General features: G+C 39.5%; 1 protein-coding gene across 9 annotated transcripts in view; it reads left to right on the top strand.

Annotated features, from left to right (window-relative positions):
* The window catches only part of OSBPL9 (oxysterol binding protein like 9), a 57,736-nt gene that overhangs the window by 14,055 nt on the left and 16,037 nt on the right, over positions 1–27,644 (top strand). For 7 of the 9 annotated variants that reach the window (XR_001334176.3, XM_005482252.4, XM_005482250.4 and 4 more), the window contains 5 exons: positions 10,101–10,177; positions 19,374–19,469; positions 21,201–21,248; positions 25,784–25,813; positions 26,640–26,690. Coding sequence is in view for 8 of the 9 variants with exons in the window: in XM_005482252.4 (XP_005482309.2) it covers positions 10,101–10,177; positions 19,374–19,469; positions 21,201–21,248; positions 25,784–25,813; positions 26,640–26,690 (302 nt within the window). In the remaining variant the exon portion in view is untranslated. Of the gene's footprint in view, positions 1–138; positions 162–10,100; positions 10,178–12,548; positions 12,683–19,373; positions 19,470–21,200; positions 21,249–25,783; positions 25,814–26,639; positions 26,691–27,644 lie in introns of those variants that run through there. The other 2 variants (XM_014276076.3, XM_074545807.1) reach the window with 2 other exon arrangements.

Here is a 27,644-nt window from a genome sequence, read left to right as displayed (position 1 = left end):
TCCTCCTTTAGTGTACAGCTCAGATGTTGTACACTATTTTCTGTATCATGCTTTTTCTATTAGCATATTATGAAGATAACGTCCCTGATACCCAGGAAATTATAATGATACAAGCACAGTATTAATATACATGGATTTAATGCAAACATGTATAAAGACAGGTAAGATATGAGTCCTGTGATATTTCAGTGTCAAAAATGTTCTGTAGAACTATATATGTAGTTCTTATAGGCACTGTAAATGCATTCTCACCTCATGCAACCTCTGTCATATTTATGTCAAATTTTTGTACATTACATTAAATTAATTCAGTATTACACAGGTTTTAATTTATGCAAAATGTAGGTCACTTTCAGTCATAAATGGTGAGGGGTTAATAATGTAAATATTACAAAATGTATGCTGAGACTACATAGGGTATGTAGGGCAGATTCTGGGAATAATCCAAGAAAACATACAAAATTCCTAACAATTTCTTCCTAACTTTTAATACCTGATTAAGACAGAGCTTTTGTTCTGCAAGATAGTCACAACTAAAAATTCATTTACCCTTCATAAAAGAAGTCTTGGACAAGGGAAGACTGCAGGAATGGCAACTTGCAGTCCCTTCCTTCTTGCTGCCTTCCTGCTTTCTCAAGGACAGACAGGGATTCAAACAAGCTGGAGCCTCCTTGATGGGAAAATCCAGAATTTTAAAAATCCAAGATTTCAGAGATCTCCTGGCTAAGCTGGGGTCCCATCTGCAGTGGAGCAGTTTCTCTTGCAGGCTCCCCATTCACTCAGACTTTAAGTACTGATTGGTGCCTCAGTGAAATTTTACTCACACTGATAGAATTTGAATTAGTGAAAAATGAAATAAAAACTTCATTCTGGGTTAATTAATTATTTCTTAATGTCACTTGCTTGAAATTGCACATCTGACTAACACTCTAGAGATGGAAGTAATGAGATGAAGGGCAAGTAAGTAATTTAAAACTGCCTGACCAACTTCTCACATGGAAGTTGATTCCATATGTGTGTAACTGAATTTCTGAAGTGCCAAAGCTCCAGCATCTCCCACTGAGATTTGCCTGTCACTGGATTTTGGCAACTTCTGAGTCATTCTCAGAAGAAAATTTCATATTTTGTTTCTCTCTGTGACAATTTCCCTCTTTTCTGTTCTCAGCTGTGCTTCCTAGTGGCCATCCCTATATTGAACATCGGTAAAAGTTAAAAAGTTTTCATTACAAAGATATTGTAGGTTTCGAAAGGTGACTGGGTACATCCCAAATGGGATCCATATCCTTAGTACCTGGATATAAAGGACAGAAGTTAATTGAATAAATATTGGCAGTAAAGTAAACAGCTTGACTTTAGCTCTGCCAGAGTGCCCAGCAGATTCTTTCCCTGTGTTTTATTGTTATGAACAAGTATATTGATGCTTGTTCATATTGGAGGGGGAAGGGAGGTAGAATGACATCAGAAATTTCAAAATAGATGTAAAAGTAATGTATTTTACCTCCCGATTGGTCCTTGTTTGGTCATGCTGAATATCCAGTTTCATGGCTTGCTTGTAAGGCTTCTGAATTAGGTAGATCTTAAAGTATTCCCTCGTGGGTTTTTTCAGTTTAGATGCAAAAATTCATTCAAGTTGCTGTGAGACATTTGGGATAATACTTTTAGTTTCATTTACCTTCCTGTCAGGAAGCTTTTTCTGGGTAAGATACTTTTCCTTGCTGCAGTACATGTCCCTGTCCTAAATGTTCCATAACTTTCAGACACTGTGGGGGTTGGGTTTGTTTTTCTTTTAACATCTTCATATCATCATTAAGCTTTAAGCTCTTTCCATTTGGAAATTCACTTCTTCAATCCTTCATATTACTTAGCTGTTCTTTCTCCTCACTGGGATGCTTGTGACTTAAATTCAAGAGTGGGAACATGATGTTCAAGAGACTCTGGCAAGGGTATTTTTGTATTTCTTCTTGATGTTTGATTTTCTGTCTAACCTGAAGCAATAATAGCTTCTATCTGGACTGAAATACGTCACTAAATGCATATTGTATGCATAAAAAAGAATCCATATTTAAAAAAAAAATTAAACTCCTACCTGAAAATCCACCTTTTATTCTTACAGCCTGCAGTACAGTTCCTTGGAAGGCAAATCAGTTTCATCTCCACTGTTTTGTGTAATAAAGGATGGAAGGATTGGAAGCAGTCCAGTGCATTGATCTGAGATGATTTTGCTTTAGCTTTTGTCTTTCCTATTTCTGCCACAAAAGTATCTGAGAAATGAAGCATGAATGTTGCTGTGCAACTTATTCTCCTATTACATGAAAGCTGTCAGCTGGGAAAGGTAGATTTCTCCTTTTTTTTCCCATCCTTTCCCAGTTTTGTAACTTGATTTGGGTCTGCCCAGCATCCCAGCCGAGGAAAAAGGGAGACATACCCAGCAAGAGGTTGCGATAATGTTATAAAAGCAAGAATTTTTTGTTGATGTGGGAGCATTATTATTGAGGATTTTCTGAGGTCCACAAAGCCTTGGTGCTGAGCAGTATCAGAATATGAGATCTTAACTGCTTGTATTACATATCAAAATTAATTATATTGGTTTTATACCTGTATTTCAACATTACTTGCAGAAATAGTCAATATTTATAGTCTAGAAATCTTTGACATTGTCCACCAAATAGATGACAGGAAGCTGACTGCTGTTGTGGTGGGAAGAGGCACTTAACTCTATCACATTCCCTGATTTAAATAACGATTCATAAATTGCAGCCTTTAAAAACAAAAAGTTTAAGAGCTTTTTTAATTTGATATTGCAGAATGCTTAGAGAGAGATTTTGGTGTGAATTCTTGGTCTGTGCTGCTTTTTCAGTGATATCTATAAGTGCTGTGACAACATTGTTTGTCCTCAGTTAACATTTTTCTGGGTCTTTTGGGCTTCTGGTGATGCCGAAACAGTGAATTCCTCTTTGCTCAACTGTGCTTTTATGTTGCAGAGGAGGATGAGCAGCTGTGATCAGAGTAATGCTGTGATCTGAGCTTCCTGTCATCCTCCCTTTACCTGACCAGGTCTGGGCTGCATCTCATCCTCCCCTGACTGGCATAGCTGCAGAAATTCCTCTGTGAGCCAGAGCTGAGTTTAGCTTTGCAGTGATTTTTCTGTCTTCCCTCCTTTTTGCTATTGATGTATTGCACTGGTATTTTGAGTGGTTGGGACAGGGAATGGTGCAGGGTTGTGCTTTTCCTGTTTCATGCAGGTCCTTCTTGCACCAGCAGCATCCTGTGTTGTAATTGTTTTCCAGTCACCCCATGCTTATGCCCATTTTTAATGGGATTTCCTGTACTCAATTGTTATGGTCATACATAAACACCTCCTGGTTTTCTGTTTTTAAGGTTGAAGCTGCAGATTTCAAAATATGTGTTAAGCTTGAGAGTAGCAAAGAAATAATACCGTGAAACAGTATCTGTGTGGTGTGTTGATTTGTTTTCTTTTTTTCTTCCTGTGGAAGAAATTGTTACTTTTGGCATCAATATGAATCTCTTATCTCAACTGTGTATGTGATACATAGCAAGTATTTTGGAAGAGGAGAAACAGCCAGAAAAGGTCTCACTATAAGGAGGGGGAAGATACTGAGTAGTTCAGCACTCTTTTCCTTCTGTTTTAGCTAGCAATTCCAAATAGCAATAACCTTGAATTTGACCTGTTAAACTGACAGCTGTTTTATTGGCTAAGAAAATGGTTATATTTTTATTCTTCGATTTTGATTTTTTTTTTTCAATTCAAGCCAAATATGTTTCCTACCGTAAACTAGTAGTTTCAGAGCTTTGTGAGTGGGATCTGCAGGGTAAAAAATCCTTTCCTGTGAGGGTGCTGAGGCACAGGCTGCCCAGAGAAGCTGTGGCTGCCCCATTTGTGGAAGTGTTCAAGGTCAGGTTGGACTGGGCTGTGAGGAACCTGGGATAGTGGAAGGTGTCCTTGCCCATGGAATGAAATGATCTTTAAGGTCTCTTCCAAACCATTCTGTGATTCTGTGATTAATTTTAAATGCAAACATACCCTAAAAGCCATTTCCACAGAATATACCATATGAAGTACTGTTTAGTGCTGCTATTATCCATATTGAAGTATTATTTTCTAGTGAAAAACCATATACTTGCTGATTTGTCCCACACTCAGAAATGTTTAACTACAAAATTATATATGGATTATGTACACATTTTATATGGATTTCCAGAGAGAACTAATAGCAACTTGATCACGTGTTTCCTTTGTCACACAAATTTCCACCCAAAGCTGTGTTTCTGGGCTGATTATAAAGCTTCCTAAAAAGGCTTTTGAGCTTAGGTAACAATAAAAGAACAGTTTAGTTGATTTCTCAGGATCACAGATGAATCTTGCAAACACATTGTGCTCAGGAGACCTTTTGATGCCTTTTGTTTGAGCATGACTTTGTGTCTTGTGACTGCACAGGAGCTTCCTGTATGGACAGGGAGCTCAGGCTGGTCAGACACCTCACCAGCAAAAGCAGGGTTGATTTATGTGTGTGGGTGGAGAATGGCAGAGAATAATGATTGGGACAACTCCAAAATTATGATACAGAGGAAATAATGTTCAAGCTACTGCCAGATGTGGGAGCTGCATGAGTTAAAGGGTTTTTGTAAGGAGGTACAGTGTTGTTCATACAGGCTTGCATGAAACCCTGCTTCATCTTGCATGTTTCTCTATGGTTTGAAAGGCCTTCAGTGACTTTAAATAGCAATTTATTTAGCCATGGAACAGTCCTGTGGTGCATGACTTTTCCACCTTATTGGGCACTGCTGATAAAATCTCTTTCCATTGAGACTGGTGGCAGAAATCCTATCGATCTCAGTGTAGCCAGGATTTCATCTCTATTATCTGGTGATTTGTGTGTAAAGGCACTACATTAGTTCTGCACTTGGCCGAGAAAATACAGGAATTTTGCATACAAATCAGTGGAGGTTCTGTCAGAATAAAGGCTGCATAATTGACTCTATTGACTCTGTGGGTGTAATAGACTCTTCTTACTGAGTTCTGCCTGTAAGTAGGTCACAGTGAATGAAAATAAAATATGCATTTCTTCTTGTGACAGCACGGTGTTTTTATAAGTAATCTAGTAATTTTTTTTTAACTAATTCTTCAGGTTTTTCTTTCATCCTCATGGCCATGTAGATGCACACACACACACACACACACAAATAAGCACCAGTGTGCAGATTCTGAGGTGATGAATTTTGTGTGTTTTCTGTCTTCCAAGTACTGCTGTGCTTGACCTAGAAATGCTGGTGGTAAATGCTGTATCGTGGAGCAGAGTTGTTAAACTTGTTTATACCTAATCTTTAGATGCTATCAAGCTTAGGCTGGAAAAAGTAATCTGTTTTATGCTGTACTTTAACATTTGGTATACGTTATATAAACACATATAATCTCTCCACAGCAAAGTAAATATTGTAGGAACTCTAAATTATAAAATTTATTCTCTATTTGGAAAATTAATAGAGGCTGAGAGCATCTAATGTAGTTGCATTTCATTTGACTTCTTATCCTCGCAGAACTTTTTAAAATCCCTGATATATCTGATTTAGCAGTTTGGGAAGTTCAGAGATAAAGGGCAATTTCATAAAACAAAAGGGAGTTTTAGGCCACAGGTTTTCAGAATTACAGAAATTCTTCAGTAGAGGCAGTAATTCTTGTGCTTAGTACTTTTTTTTCATTCTGTAATTTTCTCTTTGATCAAATAATTGCTTTTTTTCTTTGCACCTCTTCTAGGAAAGAGTTCAGATTTTTTTTTTTTCATGTAAGATTGATGTGAAAATATCTTAGGAATAAGCCCAGCCAGACAGATCACAAAAAATACACATTTAAAAAGTCATATTAAAACTCACTGTAATAAATGAGGTACTTTTCAAGTGTGTTTCTCTAAACTAGTCATAAGTAGGACTGTGATCATGTTAAGTACCCTGTGGTTGCCTTAGATATGCCTGAGATGTCACACTAAATTATACAGGTGTCTTTCAAAGGATGCACCACAGACACAGAGGAGTGAGGGCTTAGGCATGTGGGAACAAACTGTAATCTAGCTCATAAATACTAATTCTAATAGAAAAAAAAAAGTAAAAATAGCTTAACTGACATAATCACAGCAAATTGCAATGTTTCAGCCATTAATGATTCCAGTCTCTTGCACACAGCAGTGATTATGCAGCTCTGTGTGGATTTAGCTTCTTTCACGTGCAAATGCTCACTGTTAAATTGCTGTAAAGACTGAATTAGAATTCTAGGACTTAAAATAAGAGAAAAACACAGGCACTGTTAGTGCCCTCTCAACTGCAGGCATAGCATGGCTATTTTTGTGGGTAGCTACATCCTCTAGCACAATTTTAATTTCAGCTGACCAGGTGACACTTGCATTAACCCCTCAGACTAAGAACCACCTTTGTGTTTTTAAGTGTCAGGTATGTCTCATGTCCAAATGTCCTTCAGTGTTTCTTGTTTGTTTTTTTTTTATTATACTGTTATTCTAGAATCAGCCTGGGGAAAACCAACTTGTTTATCTCTCTTGCCCTTCTTCTCATTTTAGAAGTTTTTTGCCAGGAGGGACCAGATAATACCCCTGTATTTCTGTATAAGCGCACCAGTGTAATTCCTTGGACTGGATAAGAATTGCCTTATCCCAAATGTTTTGTCAGAAACAAATTCTGGAGTAGCTGTCACGTAGGAATTGAGGAGGGGATTAACTTTAAAGTGGAGGCTGATCAAGTAATGGAAAAGTTGGAGTGATTTCAGGGTACTTGAGGCAAGGACTAATGAGCAGGGCATTCTTGTCCCTGCCTGCTGCAGGAAGCATCTGCAGATACAGAGTGGATATTTGGTGCTGTGCATCACAAACTGCTTAGGTGCAAAGGTATTAGAACTTTTTCTTTGACCAAAGATGCCTTCTTTAAGTGAAAAACAGCTTGGATATTTAGCTTTACAGATAGGTAGATAATGATCTCTGACCATTGTGTGTAGATTTTTCCCATAAATTCTTTCTGAGTGTGTCGACTAATCTCTTTTTTGAATGTTCCCATTGATTTTTTTTTTTTCATCAGTGATCTTTTGGCAGCTGTTCAGTTCTAAATTGCTTTTACCATTAGGGAGCTTTTACTTGCACCTAATCTCACAGCAGCCATTTTGATTAGATTTAATATAACTTTTCTTGCATCTTGCTTTACTAAAAACTGCATCCTGTGGTTTTCTCCGTGGGTTTCTTAAGAGAGTATGGAGGAGAGCCAGGAGGATCTGCTGTTGATGATAGATGGTCTGAAATTAAACCAGTGTCCTGAACAGAGGGTGCTTAAAAGGTTTTGATGCTGTGTTTCCATGCAGTAAGCAATCTTCTCATGGCAGTGTTCCTGGATTTATCGTGCCTGAGACTTTCTCTAAGTAGCAGGATTGATGAGATTCATGTGTGCTCCCTAAGGATTGATCATGTTATGCCAGAAGAGTGCAAAGTCTAATATATGAGGAAATTATACAGATTTTTCCCCCTCTGCTGAGCCCTGGTAGAGAGAGCTGTAAAGGGGTCATTGGAGAAGCAGCAGTTTGAAAAATTCAGTTTATTAATGAGCACAGAAAATTCAGTTTCATTTGGAACTGGATGGATTGGTTGGTTTCCAGGTCTTCCCTGCTGCTGTAAGGCCTCTCTGTTCTGGTGGGGGTTCAGATACAAGTCAGAATGTGATAACCTTTGTTAATGGGCTACTGTATATTAAGATCAGTATTTAACTAATACCATGACCTCTTTTTGCTGGCAGTATGGAAGATCACAGGAATCCTGCTGCAATACAAGGATTAATTCACTGGTCTGCAGCTTAATTGTTTCCTTTTTAGTTTAAATAATCGTGGGAAAAAGCCCTTTAACATAGGATATTTGTATCCCATTAATTACTTAATAGCTCCTCAGTGACTTGTACCCCAGTTCCCCAGTAGGATTTTTTTTGGGAATGGGAGATAGTGATTTAAAAAAACACCACAGAAAGACAGAAACCTTACACACATTGAAATAATGTTAACCACTGTTGTTTTGGACACACCTTTGAAAATTTAAAGCTCTGAGACATTTCAAATACTGATAGGTTAATGACAAAGGTAACTGTATATATTTAATGGTGACTGGAAGAATAGTATAGAAAGAATACTCTATAAACTATAATAGTATAGGAAGAATAAACCTGATTGATATGTCTGGCAGGACTAGGCCAGGGAGCCTGGTTTTGGTAAGCAGAACTAAAGAATCTAAGAAACATTAAAATTGATTCTGGTTGACTAGTTCATTAATTGAAATGAGTGTTAAGGTGTAATGCTGTGCAAAAAGAACAGTGTTTGTGTGTGCATGTGTGTACAGAATGTGAAAAGAAAATCTGTAATTCACATGTTGCAAAATGTATTTAGTGTAATGCAGTCACTGGACAGAGTTCACAGGGCCTCTGTCCCATCCTCTCTGCTTTCACTGAATTATAAACTTGTTCTCAGTGCCTGCTTCAGCTTCTTGATTAAAATATGGATCATCAGTAAGTTAATATCCTGTAAGTTAAAAGTTCTTTCTAATGAGGCATATCTAGCTTTTTAACACTTGCTGCATTTCCTGCAGGAAAGTCATCTGCTAGTCTGAGTAACATTTAATTACTTGAACTTCTTCCTCTTTCTTTGTGCATCTGAAAGCACTTTGGTAGCCACTTTTCCTTATGTCTGGTTTTAATTTGTTCAGGTTAATGGTGTTGTGGCTGAAATACCTGTGGCAATTGATCATAATCTAGTTTTTAAATTTTAAAAGAACAGTGAGTAAGGATTGACTTGTAGTAGATTGGAAGAAAGTGTATTTTTAGGAAAAAAGTAGATAGATTTCAGTCTTTTACCTTGTGTGTCGTGAAAGTTTTGTCCCACTGTTTTGTGAGGCCACCTCATCAGTTAGGCTCTGAGCAAGCTTATGTATTAAAAATACATTCTTAATTATTTCTCATAAACACATATATTGTCAGTTCTCTCCTGATGGTTTTGTTAGCTTGACATAGTTAGTGTATATATGCTGAAGTAAACAGTGCAATATGTTTATCTTTAAATTGCTAGGGTTATCTTTGGGGAGTTTAGAAAAATCTACATATTCAGGAGACTTGGGGCATTTTTAAGTACTAATAAGTTTAAGCTGCAGAATTCCAAAAAACAAAAGCAATGGAAACAAAAGGGTGAGGAAGGGAACATTGAAACAAAGTACTTTGAGCTGGAGAGTACATTTCACTCTAGCCTAAGGATATTTCCTCTGAACTCCTTAAAAATAAGTGAGATAGAAATCTCAGCTCGCTGATTCATAATAGGTGCTAGCTCACTTAAGCTTTCCTTGCTTCTAGCAGGCTTCCTGTTTCTTTTAATATCTTCCATTTGAGTGAGGACCTAGAAACAATTGCTAATAACTGTTCTCAATCCATTTACAGGCCAGTTTGTTTACAGTCTAATGCCTCTGGAATTTTCCCTTCTTTCTTTACCTGGAATCCACTGACTCTGCTCCTTTGTTTTTTAAGTACTCCTAGAGCACAGCAAGGAACTCCTTCAGAGTAGTGAAGTAAAGGTGGCTTGTCTGTCCTGGGGGTAGGGGGAAAAAAAGCAGTTTTAGAATAGGATTTTCTTCAATTTAATGTTCGTTGTATGTTTAAGATTATTCTTTGTGCTTCATTATTCACACCAGTGAGCTGTTAGGGGTGTTTGTCCCTTATTATGAATCCATACCTGAAAGTTACTATGTCCACACTGAAGTGGAATTACTAGATAATTTATTACAGGTAATTTTCTTGTAACTAAGGAAATTAACAAATTACTTAATGACTTGAGGAATATCTGTGCAAACTCTGTTTGCATGTGTTCCCTAAAGCTGGACAAGGAACATTGCTGTAACCACTGAAGAAGAAACAGGATATTAAGGCAACTGTGGAATTTTGTGCTTGATGATTAACATAGTGTGATTAATTTCCATATTTAGTGTGGACATCAGATCTGCTTGCCTGTGCCTTTGAGTATATAAGACTGCATGTAATTGAACAATACCTTTTGAATTCTTTTTCAGCTCGAGATGCAGATGAGAGGGAGAAGTGGATCCACGCTTTAGAGGACACCATCCTCCGCCATACCCTCCAACTTCAGGCAAGTTTCACTTTCAATTTTCACTTGTTTTACTTTTTTTTCAATCAATGAAATACAGTGTAACAACTGCTAATATCCTACACATCCTGTATGAAATCTGGCTGTTCTATAGCCTATACAATTGGATGTAGTAAAATACCTGTTTTGGTTTGAGTCTGTTATATTTTTCTTGTCCTACCATAATGAAAAGTCAGAATGACACTTTCCTTTATTAGTTCATATTTATAATATATATACTTATCATTAACTCATATTTATTTATAATGTATATTTATTGTGAGGTTCTGGATTTATTGTTGTACATTTAATTTAGGTTTTGGTGGGGGTTTTTTATTGTTTTTTGTTTAAAACTAGGAGTCTTTTTCGGATCAAGCATCTTCTGTGCTTGTGTGCCACCTAACTTGGAAATTAAAATGAGACAGCAGCATTGAACCTCTTTCTGGATGACAAAAATGATAAATAGCTTGTTTGAAGCTGGATATCACTGTGTAAGATGGGTATCAGTGGTTTTCTGGTTCTAAAAACAGATGGTTGGATTGAGGATGATTCTTAGCTTTAGTTACCTAGTTCTAGGAGTTGGACTCTGTCATCCTTGTGGGTCACTTCCAGCTCTGGAAACTCTGTAGTTCTATGATCTGAGATCAGTTTCTTATGATACTTTATAGCTGGACATGTCTGTAAGACTTGCTGAACATTTGTTTTTGTCCTGGAGAAAAACCCAAACTCATGAAAGAGATTTGGCTTGTACCATCTAGGTGTCTGGTGATGGTGTAGAAATCTTAAAGCAGGTGTTCATTATTTGTGTTAAATAAAGCTTTGGTTGTGCTTTTGTAGCATGGCATGAGAATTAGGTGTCTTAATATTTGATTCAGTGTGAAGAAAGATAGAGTAAAATCTCTAATATCTCATAAAGAGAAGCTTGTGAAGAGCACTGATTTGAGCACTGATTTGTGTGACCTTTGCCCAATCTAAAGGGTTAGAACAAGCCTGAATTTGACCCATTGAACTTTAGACCCTGTACTATCTCTGTCAATTTACCTGCTAGACGTAAACAGTTTCAACCTTCTTTCATCTATTAAAGACCACTACTATTTTTTCAGAGAATAGCAGATCCCTGCTGGGATAAAAATTCCCATTTGACAGTCAGCTTTTTAGCCCTCCTACTGTGCCATGGGTATGTTAGAAGTAATCTTCCCATCTGGACACTATAGCTGACCAAGGGCTGAAGAACCTCACTCTGCAGTGGGTGTGAGGAGACAGGGATTACCTAGGGAGCAATATGTGGATGTAGAAGGGGTGGGCTCACTCCCAAGGGATGCTTTTTTCCCCATCCTCAGTTTAGAAAGTGAATAGGTTAATGTGAGTGGTCCTGTTTATGGTCTGAAATGATGTTAAAGGAATCTGTGCTGTTTTCTCCACCTGGAAGATGTTTTATGACATGGAGATACAGAGTCAAGGAATGAAACACCAGAATATACATTGGTTTTGTCAAAATGTACACTTCTATGCTCTCTGGCAATTGTGAGTGTAGTTATATTGGTGGAAATAGATTTCATGGTAGCAGCTAATAATGGAACTATTTTCCATTGCATAACTGTTCACGTTCCTGGAGATTTTCAAACGAGTAAGGTGTATTTAGGAGGAAAAAAAAAAGCCCAAGTTAGTAATTTATCTAGTAATGTTTGAGGGAATAATTAAAAAACCTGAACTGAGTACTAAGAAACACATCCTGCATTATTGTAGATATGTTCACCATGGAATGTAATACTTTTTGGGCCACTGCTGTGTGCTCACCACTCATTTTCAAGAACCTTCTTCAGTGTACAGAAGGGTCATGTAACCTTTCAGCCTCTGGCCCTTATTTTGGGGTCGGTGGCGTAGTGTTCACTCATACCCCGATTCAGGAGCTGCCAAGGTTTGCCACGGGAGCTGCTGAGCCTATTTCAGAATGAAACGCGACTGCACTCCTTGCCAAACCTCTTTCTTTCACGGCTTAGGAGTGTGCTGTTCCTCCTGCTCCCCCTCACAGGCGGGACGCGGGGGCGGCACGAACAGGGGCCGAAGTTTGAGGGGATTCTCGCAGGGATGAACCCGGGTAGGAACATCCCACGCCTCCATGGCAGGGCCGAACCCGGGCAGGAACATCCCGCGCCTCCATGGCCGGGCTGAGCACGGTCAGGAGCATCCCCGTGCCTCCATGGCCGGGCTGAACACGGGCAGGAACATCCCGCGCCTCCATGGCCGGGCTGAACACGGGCAGGAACATCCCCGCGCCTCCATGGCCGGCCAGGCCCTGCTGCTCTCCCTGCTCCCTCCCTCCCCCGGCCGCGGCTCTCGGGGCCGGCCCGCCCCGCTCCAATCTCCAGCCGCCGTGCTGGTGACGCGCTCGGCGGGGCCGCGGCCGGGGGTCCTGCCCTTCCCTTCCCGCCCCTTCCCGCCCCGCTGGAGGCGGCGCTGCCGGGGCCCGGCGGGCGGCCCCGCTCCGAGCACCGCGGGATGGCCGGTGTGAGTACGGGGGGCCGCGGGTCGGGGTGCGGGGATCCCTCGGGGCAGCGAGCCCCTGCCCTTGGCGGCCGAGCGGCGCTGCCCTGCCTGGGCACGGCGGGGACGGAGCGGGAACGGGCACGGAGCGCCCGGGTGGCTCCGGGGGCAGCGAGAGCCGCCCGGTGCCGTGTGCCCGCAGGGATGGTGCTGTCCGTGTGCCCCAGGGATGCTGCTGTCCCATGCACTGACACGCCTTGGCTTCAGGAGCCCTCGAACAAACGGCGCTTCGTGCGCTTGGTGTTGTTATGTTGCTGTTTCGCTTTCCTTTTCCTTCGGACAGAACAGCCGAACGGGTTCTGTGGGGGATTATTGGCTCAGCGGATGGCAGGGTCTGAGTGCCGCGGCAGAGATTATTTTCTGTAAAGGCATTTTCTTAGGCTCTTAGTTTCGCTAACTAAACATGTGGTTCACAGTCACTTAAAACCTTTAGGCAGCTGGTTTTGCCCAAAATGTTGTATCTTTTCAGAGTATTTTTTTCGTATTTCCATGCTGCTTTTCAGTCTGCCTGTGCTGGTACAGGAGTGATCAAGTTTGAAAGTCAGACTTAAAGTTGACTTCACTGTACCAAAAACTCATCTGAGCTGAGAGGAACTGCACCAAACCCCAGGGGGTTCGTGTGCTGGGTGAACCAAATCAGGAAGGATTACGAGTTAATGCGAGGTGGAGAGGTGAAGTGGTGTCTTTGTGTTCTCTAGTCTGATTAATCTTGCTGGTTTTATTTTTGCCTAAATGTTCTGCTGTGCTGTCCTTCACTATTTATAATGGAAATGTTTTTGAAACATAGAATGAAACACACTTCTTCTGCCCCCCTCCCCCCAAGCCTAAAATGAGCTACAGGCAAGGAACTGAGTCATAAATACATAGAATGTGTAAAGGGGCCCAAACTGTCCAGAGGGCTGACAATTAGTAATGTTGTATCCAAAGGGAACAACAAGGGGGAGGAAACATTTCAGATACACTTGAAGCCTGATTTGTTTGAATTCTGAAACTGAAGTGTGCTGTGTTTTCGTATGCACTTGTATTAAAGCTATTGCTAAAAATACACATAGTAGTTCTAGTATTAGCATTGGCTGTGTAAAAGTCATTGAACAGATGGTGTGATACTACTGGAAATGCCATTCTGAACCTCGTGGAGTTTTCCCCCTTATCCCCCCAAATTGTTACTATTGTGGCATTAGCAGGCCTGTGGCTTTGCAGTGGCAGCACAGCACTGCCCTCATGCCCACAGGACCTAAGGGGGAGGATGTGCTTGGGGTGAAGGCATGTTGTGGCTGAAGTTTCATGTTTGTGTGGGGAGAGAAGTTATCTCACGTTTTTTCAGCTCCCCAGCAGCATCTGATGTCAAGCAGCAGTCCCATTCACAGGACATGCTTCTCATTGTCCTGCTTTCCTTGCTGTCTGTCAGGTGCACCCTGGCAGCACCCTAGAGCTACAAGTGCTTTTGGGCAGTGGAATTTGGCTCTGGAATTGTCTCATGAGTTATAATGGATAGCTCTTGTCTTTTAGTAACACAGTAACTTCCTTATTTGATCTACACTAATTTACTTCAGCCTCTAAGTGGCCTCTGTAGAGACAAATGAGCTGAAATCATGGAGGTGAGCAATTTCTAACCACCATTAAAGTGAAAGGAATTAAGTGAAAATAAATTGCTTTGTAGGTTGATAATTCCATAATTTAAACAAGATGTTTACTTCCTAAGTAGCAAATGATAAGAAAACTTGATTCTAGTAAGTGAGTCTGTGCTGGCTGTTGAGAAGAGTAGATTCAATGGTTTAAACACTGACAGACACCATGGCTTCACCAAAATGTAGGAGTTGGTGCTGCTTCTGGGAGCAGTCCTGTCTCACTTCTCCAAGCAAAAGGGAAGAGGCAGTGTGGCAAGAAGGGTGGAATTTGGAACTTAAAATTGCTTTTCTTGCTGCTCTCTCTGCATTTATTTTTAACCTTGATTAGTTTCCACATTGAGTTGTTTATGTGACAAGGTAAATGTTTATGCTGACTCAAAATAAAGAGCAGAGTGAAGGCTAAAGTGAGCAGCAGGGGAGCTGATTTGTTTTCCCTTCATTTATGCTGGTGCAAAGTGTTTATGAGATGTTGATAGTAGCAGTTCACTTAGTACCACATTAACCAGGATTGTTTCTGACCTTTCTAAAGCTGCGAGCAAGAACACAAGGTAGAGTAAAACTTCCTTGTGTGTTAAGTGTATTACACTCTAAATATATTGTATTGTTATTTACTGGCTTTTCAATGCTGCTCCTTTTGTGAGTCAAGAATTCTTGCATAAAACTAAAACCAGGCTATTTTAGATTAAGAGTATATCCAGTGTAGATGTTTTACAAGTGCTAGTGGGAGGGCATAGGGTTGGCAGCCATGCTGCCCTTTTCACATTTTGCTAATGAAGTCATCAGATAGTACCTGAATACCCTAGAACATGTGCATTATCTATAGATAATGCACATGCATTGATTATAGATTATAAAGGCAAAGGAATGGGACTCTAAGATATACTTAATATTTGTGAGGTTTCAGAATTGTAACTTATGCTTTAAAGAGAGAATTTTACATCAGTGTCTAAATGTTTGTCTTCTGAACTTTCTATTCTCCTAGAAGATCTGATAGTATCTACAGGTACACACTCTTTGCCAAGCATTTTGTGTTTTGCAAAGTAGCACCTTTTTTTTTTCCTAAGAATTACAGTAATCTGTTTGGAAGAGTCATGTGCTTTCCATAACCTATATATTTGTTTTCAAACACATTCTAAGCTTCAAATATTGCATAAAAATCTAGCAGAGGAGAAAAACAGAGTTATTTTTGCCACGAAAGTGCCCTTGTTTAATGGCTTACAAGCTCATTTCTTGTTTTTCTACAGTTTTTTATCAGTGGTCCTTACAGGCAATGTCCAGCTCATCAAAATCAAGCATGTAGGCAGGGGATATGTTTCTGATGAGATATTGTGCGTGAAAGGAAAGCATTTTTATTCATTCCTTCAAACTAACTTACACAGGAATTTTTTGCTGGATTTGGAATCCTAATTAGATGAAGAATGTAAAAGAAGTGTCTTCAAAAAGATAAGAAATTCCACTCTGTACAGCTTTCTGCCTTCCTCCCCCAGGAAAGCTATTATTGTAATGCTTTTATTTGAGAAATATAGTTGAATTTTTCTGGTATGCTTCTTCTAAGGAGGATGCAATCTTTTCATCCCATCTGAGTTTGAAAGAACTGGTTTAAATTAAGCTGAATTACTTCTCAGCCTGGACAAGTTTTGAATACAAATGCATTAGAGATATGTGTGGCTTCTAATTTGGAGGACAAGGAAACAACACGAAATTCCCTTGGTGCTGGCGGTTCTGTAGTGAAAATAAAACTCATAATATGGATGAGGGAAAGGATGCTATGGTACCTTTTTCTCTTTTATCAGTATGGTTTGAGTATCAGGATATTGTTCCCTCTTGGTCGGGAGCAGTCAGACATCAAATTACTTGTTTTGATACCAAACTTGTTGGTTTGGCAGATTCTGGTCAGACTAAAATTTTTAAATGACTTCCTCTGCAGCTGTTTAATCTGTTAAGTCTTTTAAACTTACATGAACACAGAGTCTTTATTTGAGGTTAATAAAGTGCATTTACAAATAGATGTAGTTACTCAATGGCAAAACTAGTTATACTACTTCAGATTGGTACTGACAGTAAGATAGAGGCAGTGCATTTCTGAAGATCAGAAATAGTCTGGATTCCTGTTCTTTTCCATAATTTGAAGATAGTTGTTTTAGAGTCACAGGATGACTTGAACTGGAGAAGAGCTCTGGAAATCACCTGTTCAAGCACCTTCTCACTGAAGGTGAATTTGTACTTCAGATCAGGTTGTCAAAGGTCAAACCCAGCTGAGTTTGGAGCTCTGCCCTCCAAGGGTGGAGGTTCAGCAATATCTGCAGGCAACCTGTTTTGTCAGCCTGTGCATAGGTGAGCAGTGGATTTTACAAGTTCCTCATAAAAATGTGATTGCTCGTTGAGATGTGCAGATTCCTAAATGCAAGTTCACCAAGCTGTTAAATGCCATTCTAGTGACTCTGCTCACCTGTTCCTTTTGAGGCTTCATTTCCTTCATGGCAGGGAAGGAGAGAAAGGGTCCCCATTTTACCTTTGAGAGACCAGAAGATCAAGAAATAAGCATTTGTGCACTTTGTGTATCTCCTCTTTCTAAATTACTGCTGGGTTGGAAATACTGATTGATTTTGTTTGCTATTTATCCAGACTGTTTTTTCTATGGTATTGCTCTTTTCAACTTTTCCAAGTATCTTTTGGTTTTCGTTTCAAAACTATCTGAGAACTTAAATTATTAACCTAATCTCATATAACACAGACTAATGAATTTGCTGAGAATATTATAAAATTTCATCTTAACTACCCAAGAGCAAACTAGTGAGGTGCTGCAGCTTTAAGTACCTGTGCTTTGCAAAATTATTCTCATGTTTCATCTCTCTTATGTTCAGCTTGACACTTTACCTGGTTTTATGGCTTTCTCTTTACAGTTTGAAGTTTTAATTTTCTAATAGAACTTCTTAGGTTACAATTTTCACTCTGTGTTTTGTGTGGGTGTCTGCTCAGTTGTAACACTGAATGTTTTGATCAGCTTTTCCCTTAGTTCTAAGAGCCTGAAATTTAAGAATGACATTTTATCTTTAAGCCACCACTAAAAATATCAGATAGTTACATGTTCATAGTCATAGACTGAGGACTGAAACAAAAATCAGGATTTGGATGCAGCATACAGATAACATGCACAGTAAACCATATTTCTGTGTACAGTATCTTCAGCAGAAATTTCCTGTATGTGGTTTGGTATATGAAACCTGACCTCCAGAATTTTTAACTGAGCTTGCAGGACCATTTGCTGAACTAAAGAGTTTTGCTGGTAGCTGTACAGAGAATTCCATTTTCAACAAGGAAATTGAATACCAATTTCACATCATTTCAGATGTAGTTTCAGTGCAATTTGAACTAGTTTGAGGGAGAGTCAGAAGTTACTCCCTTCTGCCTATTAGTTGTTTTAATAACTTGTTACACTCAGTGCTTTTTGAATTTATGTTTTGTCACAGTCAAATATTTTGGGTTTTTCCTCATCTTCTCCTCCCTCCTCCTTGTTTCACAACACTATTTTTAAATTTGACTGGTGTTGGCTGTCTAATACAGGTGAAGTATCTTCTTTTGATTACAAACCCAGCTGTGTGGATAGATGTACTCCTGTAGAGCTGTTATTAAGATCTGCATGCCCATCTGTAGCAAATGAATAAAGAAAAATATTTTCTACAGTCAGTAGCTGGGTTTTGTTTTAGGCTGTGTGTGACACTGTGCAAGTCGTTCCACTGCTGCACAAAAATGCTCACACCTCTAAAGAGCCATCAGTAAATCTCTTGATATGATGGCCCAAAATCATACAAAAATAAGAGAAATTGTCTTTTCTGACAGAGCCAACAATGCCAAAGAAAATGTTCCACTAATGTGGGATTTTACAAATACAGATTGATCTTTCCATGCTCAGACTCTTGAGGTGCTCAGCAGTTCAAGCAGCAATTGATGTTTTCAGCAGAGTTTGAAGTTGTCCTGTTTGAGATGGGTGTGAAAATATTGAGGCTGGTAGCAAAGTTGTCACTGCTGTGATGCTCTCAGGATTATGTTCTCTTACAACTGATGTTTGCTTCTTTATCCTTCATGGGTTTTTCCTCCTGTATATGTTTATCCTACAGTGTACAATTTTTTCCAACTTCTGTATTTGTTTCTCAGTTCTATTTGCATTAAAGGTATTATATAAATAAACCTTTAATGTGTTTACGTAGCATATGGGCATCAAGGTAGAAGTAATCAAGAATCTTTTATTTTCTTTACTCTAATTAAAGATGTATCACAGTGGGAATTTGTTTGTTTAAATCAGTGGTGTATAAGTTTAGAGATAGGGATTGTGTTATATACAGAAGTGTGTTCTGAGTGGTATATTATTAGGAGAAACAAGTTTCCAAGCAAGAAAATATAAAACTAATCATTCTCATTACACTGATACGTTGTCCTTGGTGCTGTATGTGCCACTAAGTGTCAGAATTCAGATACAGTGACAAAGATGCAAATCATTGTAGCTGTACAGGAACTAGGACAACCAGGACTAATGATTTTGAACTTTTCAGATCAAAGGTATTTAAGAAAAGATTGAGCAGTTCTTAGCTAGGGAGCTGTGAGTTGAGCAATCCTGTGTGAAAAGTGCAGTTATCCCACTGGGTGTGATTTGGGCTTCCCTAGCTGAAGTGTAAGGATGTGGAATCACAAGACAGTCCTCAGAAAAATGTGAATTCTCCTTTATATTTTATAAAGAAACTTTAATCAGTGTAATTTAAGAGGATTTCTTCAATCATAAGTAATGAAATACTCTGGTGTGTGATGATTATACCCCCTGTGAAAATGTGGAGCAATTTACTGCTGCTGATTTAGCTGCAGATAGAAGCCAAATGTGTTCAGCTGTGTGCCTGTGTCTGCACGTGGCAGGAGGAGAGGCAAGGCAGCATTTTCTCACTCAGATGGCAGGCAAAACCATATTGCTGTTGTGCTTTTTTCTCCTCTGAGACACTAATTAAATATTTTATTTTTGTTTGTTTATTTATTTCTAGGGTGTGGATTCAGGATTTGTTCCCAGCGTTCATGATTTTGACAAGAAACTTACTGAGGCTGATGCTTACTTACAGATCCTGATAGACCAGCTGAAGGTATGGTAACTAAATGCTGAATTTATGCGTTGGGGATCTGTTTGTCAGGCTGGATTTCAAAGCCAGCTTGAAAGGAAGCTCAGCAGAGAGTCAGTCAAGATGAAAATGCCTTTCACTCAGGATTGTTAAAAATTAGAATATTTATATATAAATATAGAATATTTATATAGAAGCAGATTTAAATAAAATGGTTTACAGTGGCTGAAAGGTTCTGTTTTCTATAAAACCTTTATGGAAATTGCAAGGTTAAATGTGTTAAGTTTCATTTTGAAACCTAATTAAGTCATTGTGTTGCTCATAGCATTTTAGAGTCTGTCTTGAGACTATTTTGTCAGGTGATGTGTAACTACAGTTGCAGAGAATTTCAGACTTTGTTGCAGGGGTGGTGGATAATCTTTGCTTTGTCCTTGAGTGAAAGCATTCTGTAGGAGTGTTGCACAACACAGCTCCTTTAAACTTTGTATTTTAAGAATAGATGGGACTGCAAGGAGCAATGAGGTCGTATCTCTCAGTCCTCACCTTATTGAGAAAAACACTTTTTGCTGCTGCTTAGGACACCTTTTTTCCCATGACTCAGCTGATTAAAATTGCTGTTAAATTGCTTCAGTTCTGCTGGGTTGGATTTTTTTTCCCCTGATATAATGTGCAAGTATTGCATGTGGGATATTCAGCAAAAATTCAGTTGGAGGGCAGGGTGGAGAGGGGGATGAGCACAGCAACAAAAATGAAGGTAGGCAGAAGAGATGCAAACAAAATTCAGAGCTGCCCTGCAAAGACTTGATCAGGAGCTTTTGTACCACTCTGGAGCCATCACTTTAGTGACAGAAGGTATTTAAATCTTTACACCTTCTAATTGTTATTTCAGGCCAGCTGGGGGGAGGGGGATAGAAATTAATTAATAATGAAAGATGAGTCAGTTTGAGGATGGACAGAGCCCAGGATCACAGCGTATTTTTAGAGCTAGAAATCAGCCCTCAGGGGAAAGGGAACACATGAGTAGGTTTGAGGCAGGCAGTTGAGTGCAGAGCTGCAGCTCACTTCCTAAAAATTACATCCTCTTCTCCAAGCTACAGGGGTGGATGTGATGAACTTTCAGCAATACCCATGGTCTTTTCTCTTCCTTGAGCAGCTTCAGGTTGTGTGTGCACCTTAGAGTGCCCTCAGAGGCCTCTGTTAACTCTTTCAGCTCAGCTTGTGTTAAATGCACGTGCAGGCTTTGCAGTGAGGGCTTGTTTCACTTTGCTTTGTTGCATCTCGTATCCCTCTTTTAAGATAATAAATATAAATTAATGCTAGGAAGTCATATCTTCCCCTCCAAAAAATGTGCTTACATGATTTGGATCATGTACCTGAATCAAGGAACCTGGAAGGGTTGATGAGAGTTAAAGCTCTTCTGGTTAAAGGTGTTTGCTGAAATAGAAGAAAGGCAGCTGGAGGTGCTCTGATGAGCTCAGTTATGTTCCTTAACCTCACCTTTTTCTTCTAATCATGGTAGGATTGTCAGGCTTAGCTGTGAGATCTCTTGCAGGATGGGATGATGTGAGAAATTAGTTACAAATCTGCTATATCACAAATGCTAAAGAAATTCTAGGCCAAAACTGCTTTAGATCCTAATACCAGGGTTGTATGACTTTATTAAATGTTTTTGGTTTTGAAATGTCAGTGTTTCTGTCTGATTTTATGTGGAAAAATAACACTTTCAGTATTCTCACAAGTATCTCTTTCTTTCAGCTCTTTGATGAAAAACTCCAGAACTGCAAAGATGATGAACAGAGAAAAGCAAGTACATTTTGTCTTAAAAATTGTTTATCAGGTGGTGTTGTGCATCAGTTTGCTGTAGTAGAAATGCTAAGTACACATTTATTGGGTTGTCAAAATCACTTCAAGCAATTAGAATAACTTAAAACATTTGTGTTGTGACTAAGTTTGCAAAAACATTTTAGTAATAATGGGAGTCATAACATTAAGAAAGGTTTCAGTCTGTCAGAAATAATTGCTCCTCTGCTGTCCCATGTGTTGAAATGCTTCCAACAGTGTTGAAAGCACTTTAACTTAAATTTGCTATTTTTTAATCTTTAACAAGGATGAGTGTTTAATGTTGGTAGGAATTACAAAGCTATTCCAAGGGCAAAAAAATAAATATTCCTAATTATGTATTTCACATAATCAGTCTGCATCCTGGTAGGTCTGTGACACACTGGAAGTCTGCAAATGCCACAGTTCATTCACTGAAGTGAGGGTGCCAGAAATGTAGCACAAATGTAGTAAGAATGGGGAGCACAGCTCTTTAAGCAAGGGTGTAATTCAATTAAAGGTTTGTGTTCTTTGCATCCCCTCGTGTTCCATGCCAAAGCCAGCTCTGTCAGTTCAGGCACCGTTTAAGAAAGGCTGGCACAAACCTTTGATGGTGTGGCTTTGGCATTAAGTGTCATGCTGGTTTCATTTATTAATTTGTGTGTGTGGAGGAGGGATTTAACCATTCCTTATGAAGGGTTTGTTGCAGAACAGTTGCTTCTCTCCAGCAAATGCAGTAATTTTGATATCATGAAGTAGTGGTGTATTTCATCCATTTCCCTCCCTCAATGTCTCTTGTGGAAAACAAGCTGTGTTCTCGTGGTGTTTGGTTCCTGTTTTGAAAACTCTTTGATGTTTTCTGTGTTTAGTTTTACTTCTTTATAATGGTTGTGACCTTTCAAGTGTTATTCATCTCACCTGGTGTGTTAGGTGGTGCCTTGGGGAGCTCTTTCTCACGTACAGGCTTTTAAAAGAACTTTGAGGTGCCTCTCTGTCAGTGTGTTCAATCTGTAGACAAGTGACCACAAGAGTCAGGTCCAAGTATTTTGTATTTCTCCTTCAGTGGGTTTTTCTGGGAAGAGTTGTCCTTCAATTTTGTCCTTCCTCCAGATGCTGCTTTGCAGATCAGGCAGTACTTTCTTTTTTCCTGTGGCAGTGCTCCTAATCCCTAGAGGCTTTCCACATGTTGTGCTGACTTCTTTATTTGTCTGTGCAAGGTATCTGTGGCACAGATGGGTTCTCTTCATAGAGAAAGGAGGAGGCTCATTTTGAAGAGATTGGCATCCTCTGGTTTTAAATCTTGATGAGGATTGCTATTGCTGCAGATTCCATTTATTCTCTATTAAAAATGAAAAACACTTGACAAAGCATTCTTTTGTCTCTGCCTGCACTGAGAGGTTTTTTGATACAGTATTTGGCATTTTCCCTGTTTGTTATGGAAGCATGGTTTAGCTGTCAGATGATGAGCTGAGTGCAATCTGCAGGGTGCTTCCATCAAGCCCATAATTCTTTCCTTCAAGGAAACAACTTTTGGATATTTGAGTTTTAAGTGCTTCCCAACCAGCTGAGTGCTGTTCTGCAACTGTTTATGGCCAGGGATTTCAAACCTGAGCTGTTGTTTTTGCAAGTTCACAGAGCATTGGATGAGCTGGCTTTTAGTTACAGAATATTTGGTCTTTTGAAGATGGTGACACAGGTTATAGGTGTTCAGACATGCCTCAAAATCTCCTGGATCTCTTCCTTCTGAGATGTGCTAACCTCTTGAATTTGGATGAAGACAGTGCAGATACAGGCCTGGTGAAAATGCAGGGATTTTCATGAATTCCCTGTGCTGCATTGTTGTTGTGGCAGAAGTGCAGGGTATGGGGGGATCATGCACAACCAGCAGTGCCCCAGTTCTTACCCTGTGACCAGTGTTACTGGTGGGAACTCCAGCACAGATTTTCTCTTGCTTTGGTGGAGTTATCTTGACCCACACATCAGGGAGAAGAAAACTGGAGCACTCAAAGGCACCAGAATAGCAAAGAGGTGCATGTGTGAGGCTGGAACAAAGCTGACATTACTTAACAGGATTTTGGGAGGAAAGTGCAGCTTGTTTAAGCTGTTTGGTTCAAAACAAGTGCTTTTTGTCAAGTAAATCCAAGGCTGAGCACACAGATTTGGGTTGCTCCTTACAGATTTCAGCCATGAGTCAGCTCCCCCTCTGTGCCTCTGCTGCCTCTGTGCTGGGTGAGCTGATCCCTCTGTACTCCCATGATTGTTGAATGAGGCAAAAATCATGTTGGATGAGGAAAAATTAGCTTCCTCAGTGATTTCCTAAAAAATCAGGTGTCAAGGAGATGCAATGAGCAGCAAGTAGAGGGAGTGGTTTCAGCAGCAGCCTGCAGTTTGATTAGATTAAATATAGCAAATTGTGTTCTGCAATTGTAAATCTGCATTCTGCAGATGTGGATCTGCAGGAAATTGGTGTGTCAGATGAAAATATGTGCATTCATTACTGAAACTAGGGGAACTGTCTTACTAAAATTTTATCTTCATCAGTTTTCGAAGACTAGGGATGATGAAAAGAGAAAACTGATAGATGTTAGTAGTAAATGTTTGGGGGGTTTTTGTTTTTTTTATTGGTAATGTATTTTCTCTTCAGCATACCTCCTTATGGTTTTCTTTGCAATTCTGTCTAACTTATCAAAGTTCCATGTGCTGTGTTCTTGCAAGGTGGCCATGGAGCATAAATGTGAAAAATACTGGATCAATGCAAACTGTCACTGCTTAACTTGGCCACAAAGGATTCATTTCCAAAGAGGAAAAAACTATGGTTTTATGACTTGCTGAAAGGCCTTAGAAAACTGCTTGTCTTGAGTTTTTTTCCCTTTCAACCTTCCTTCATGTGATCTTTGATAAAATTACCCTTTTGTCTGTACCTCTGTGTAAGAACAACAATGTCTCAGTGAACTCTTTGGAAAATTACAGAGGGGTGGGGAGAAACCAACATCACAGAATTGCATCCCATGGCCTGAGGTCACTTTCTTATTTTCAGCACACGTGATGTCACTGAAGGGACTGAGATCTCAGTTTATTTGGTGTGTAAATACTCTGTAACAAGTGGGGGAAAAAATGAGTAAAGAATGATCAAAGCTGCTGGTGGCTGCCTCTGGTTGGCTGTACAGCCTTGAGGCTGCATCATCTCCTTCAGCTGCATCATCTTTCATCCAACAAGATTTGTGTGCTTGGGTGCATTGCCTATTCTATTTTGGTGCTAAAAGGCTCAAGACTTCTATGCTGTCATGTTTAAAATGCTTTTTTGGATATGTGCTGATGAAGTTCAGACTGGAAGTCTCGTAGAGACGTGAAAAACAAACAAAAACAAAGCCAAGGAATTTTTAGCTGTTGGCATGTTTCTGTGCTAGCAGCAGGAGTAAATATAACATAACTTGATGGTATAACATCCCTCATGTGATATACCCTAGATAAACATGATCCAGTTTTTAGTAGGAAGGGCTGAGTCTGGGTTCTGTTTGGCCACCTCTTGCCAGTTGATCCTGAAGAAAATACACAGCATCCCTTGAGTAATATCTAGAGCATAAGAAATATATCTAGAGCATAACTGAGAATTCCCCCCAGGAGTTGCCTGAGAGGCTGTCACTGCATTTGTTTTGTTTTTAATCCACAAACTGGGACTGTTCATTTCTGTGGATTTAGAGCTGCCTGTCCTTCTCTTATGCTTTAGGCTTTTCCTTGCCATGCCTGGTGCAGGGAAAGGATCCTTTACACACTTGGATTATTCAACAGTCAAGAAGATTGTGACTCAGGTCACATGAGACACTCAAATTAATCAAAACAAAGAGCTCCTGTAATTGCATTAGTGGAGGTTCAGTGCTGAGCCCAGTTTAGTGATTTTGCCTCCTGCAGACGGAGCCAAGGACATCAACAGGAAGCATCTGCTGCTGCACCAGGTCATGCAGATCCTTTTGCATGCCTGAGGTGCAGTTCCACACAGGAAACCTGTATGGACCAGTGTTTCTAGATAAAATTCAGTAGGCACATTTCCAGATGCACTTTGGAGGCATAGGAGGAGCAGGAACATGTGTGCACTGCTGTTTTCTGTGATTTGTCTCAAGCTGTGCTTCACTGCAAATGTTTATTGTGCTTGAGTGATGGTCACTTGGTGTAATAGTGTTGAAATGTGCCACCACTTTTTAAAGATACAAAATGAACTTAGAATCTTCTTGCTGCATTTCATTTTTGTTGATGTTATGCAAAAAGGAAGTACAGATTTTAATGGGTAAATGTCACTGTTAAGAAATTCTTAACCTTGTCATCTTTAAGCTTGAATTATCAGTTTGGTTTCAGTCTTGTCTTGCAAATTGTCTATATATGGAAATAGCGTTTAACATGTTGGTTTAGGGCATTTTTCCCTCCCCCAATTTAAAATTAAAATGTTGTGTTTATACAGTATTTAGGTCAAACCAGATGCTGGAAATTCTGTCTTTAATCACACTGTTTTGATTTTTCTTTTACAGAAAATCGAAGGTCTCAAAGAAACAACCAGTGTAAGTTTCTTTAATTTTTGTAACTCTTATATATTGATTCTGAAATTCACCTTATTTTCTTTGGGAAGTTTTTAAAACCTTTTGACAGAAAAATGAGAATCCAGATTAGGCCCAACATTGTGATGGCAGAGGCAGCCTGGTTCTGGTGCTGTTTTCAGGTTTCTGTCCAGCACCTTGGGATCATGGAATAGTTGAGGTTGGAAGGGGCCCCTGCAGGTCTGTAGTCCAGCCCTGTGCTCAGAGCACCATCAGCTGGAACAGGGGATGAGCAACAGGACCAGATCTAGTTTGGGTTTTGAGTAACTCCATGGCTGGAGGCTTTACAGCTTCCCTGGACAATCTGTTCCAGTGTTTTATCATCCATAAAAAAATAAAATGTGTTTTGTTCTGTTTAAGGTGATTTTCCTGTATTTCTGTCTGTGGTCATTGCCTGTCCTGTCACTGGGCTCAGTGAGAAGTCTTGCCCTGGCTCCCCTGTCAGATATTGATCCCCCTTGGAAAGGTCTCCCTGAGCCTTTTCCTCTGCAGATTGAGCAAACCCAGCTCTCTGAGCCTCTGTTCCCCTGATAATTCACCTGCCTGCAGCGCTCTGGGGTTTGAGCTGACCTCCATTTCACCCTGAGAGCCTGGCTTTGTGCTCTGTGTGCCTCTGGGAACCTCAGCTTGCTGCTGCTGTGCTTTTTCTCTGGGAAAAAGGAGAAGGGAAAGTAGGAATTCAACAGAACTGAGTGTCCATTTAGCTCACACCCAATATTGTATGTAACTAATAAATACAGAATATTAAGAGATAGTAACACGTTTTTTTCTGATATTTTTCTTTTCCTAGAGCATGGTAGAATCAATAAAACACTGCATTGTGTTGCTACAGATTGCTAAAGTAAGTACACTGTAAACTATTCTGAATTTTAGTGATACAGCATTAATCTGATTGAAACCTAAAAGTGCCTTCTGTATCGTCCAGGAACAAGAAAACAATTATAAGTTGATTTCTGCTTTTATTTTAATGAAGTTTCTGAAACACTGAGTTCCACAGCAGACAATCCTGCTAGTGCTCATGGTAACAGTCACGTTGGTTTGAGTTTTCTTTCAGATAAACTTTCTTTTGCAGAGCTTGCTACTAAACTAAAGAAGAACTTAGACAAATGTCAGGTTGACAGAACAGGAACTTAACAAAACTCTTCTTTCTGCTTCATTTAAGAATGTGGCTAACAAATAAAAAGGGAGAAAGGTGATGGAAACAGTGAAACTGGTTTGGCAAGGTCTGTCAAGGTCTGAGTTCATCATGATGTTGGAACTTCTTGAAGTTAGAATTGTTTCATTTGAGAATGCAGTGTGGGTAATGCACTTATGCTTTTCACCTGCATGTTTCATTGGATTTTAAAATTTGGGGAGTTCTGGATTTACTATTTGTCAGATTCTGCCCTTACAGGTTTAACATTCTATATTTAGGATAAGGGAATTATGAACTGCTGATTTGTATCTTGTGACCAGAGTGGAGGGAGGTGATATTTTGCAAAGAAATCAAGGTATTTTCAGAATTTCAGGCTGCTCTACTCAGAACACATTCTGATTTATCCAGATATAGGTGTGGGCTCTTAGATTTTTTTTTTCCTGTAATTCTGGATCAACCTTTTTTTGTGCCTTTGGCGTGCAAAACTTCTGTTAGTCTTCATTTTAGATGCCAGATATGTTGTACAAAATTCTGAGTGCAATGAAAGTTGAAGTATTTAGACTCTTACAGGATCCAAAGTCATTTACTGAAAGGATCAGTGCATGTTTTGTGAAATTCAATTTTCATATCTGTTACTTAATAATTTGTGAAAAAAATGCT

Source organism: Zonotrichia albicollis, chromosome 8, assembly GCF_047830755.1.
Source record: "Zonotrichia albicollis isolate bZonAlb1 chromosome 8, bZonAlb1.hap1, whole genome shotgun sequence".
Taxonomy (NCBI): domain Eukaryota; kingdom Metazoa; phylum Chordata; class Aves; order Passeriformes; family Passerellidae; genus Zonotrichia; species Zonotrichia albicollis.
This window is presented reverse-complemented; position numbering and strand designations above follow the sequence as displayed.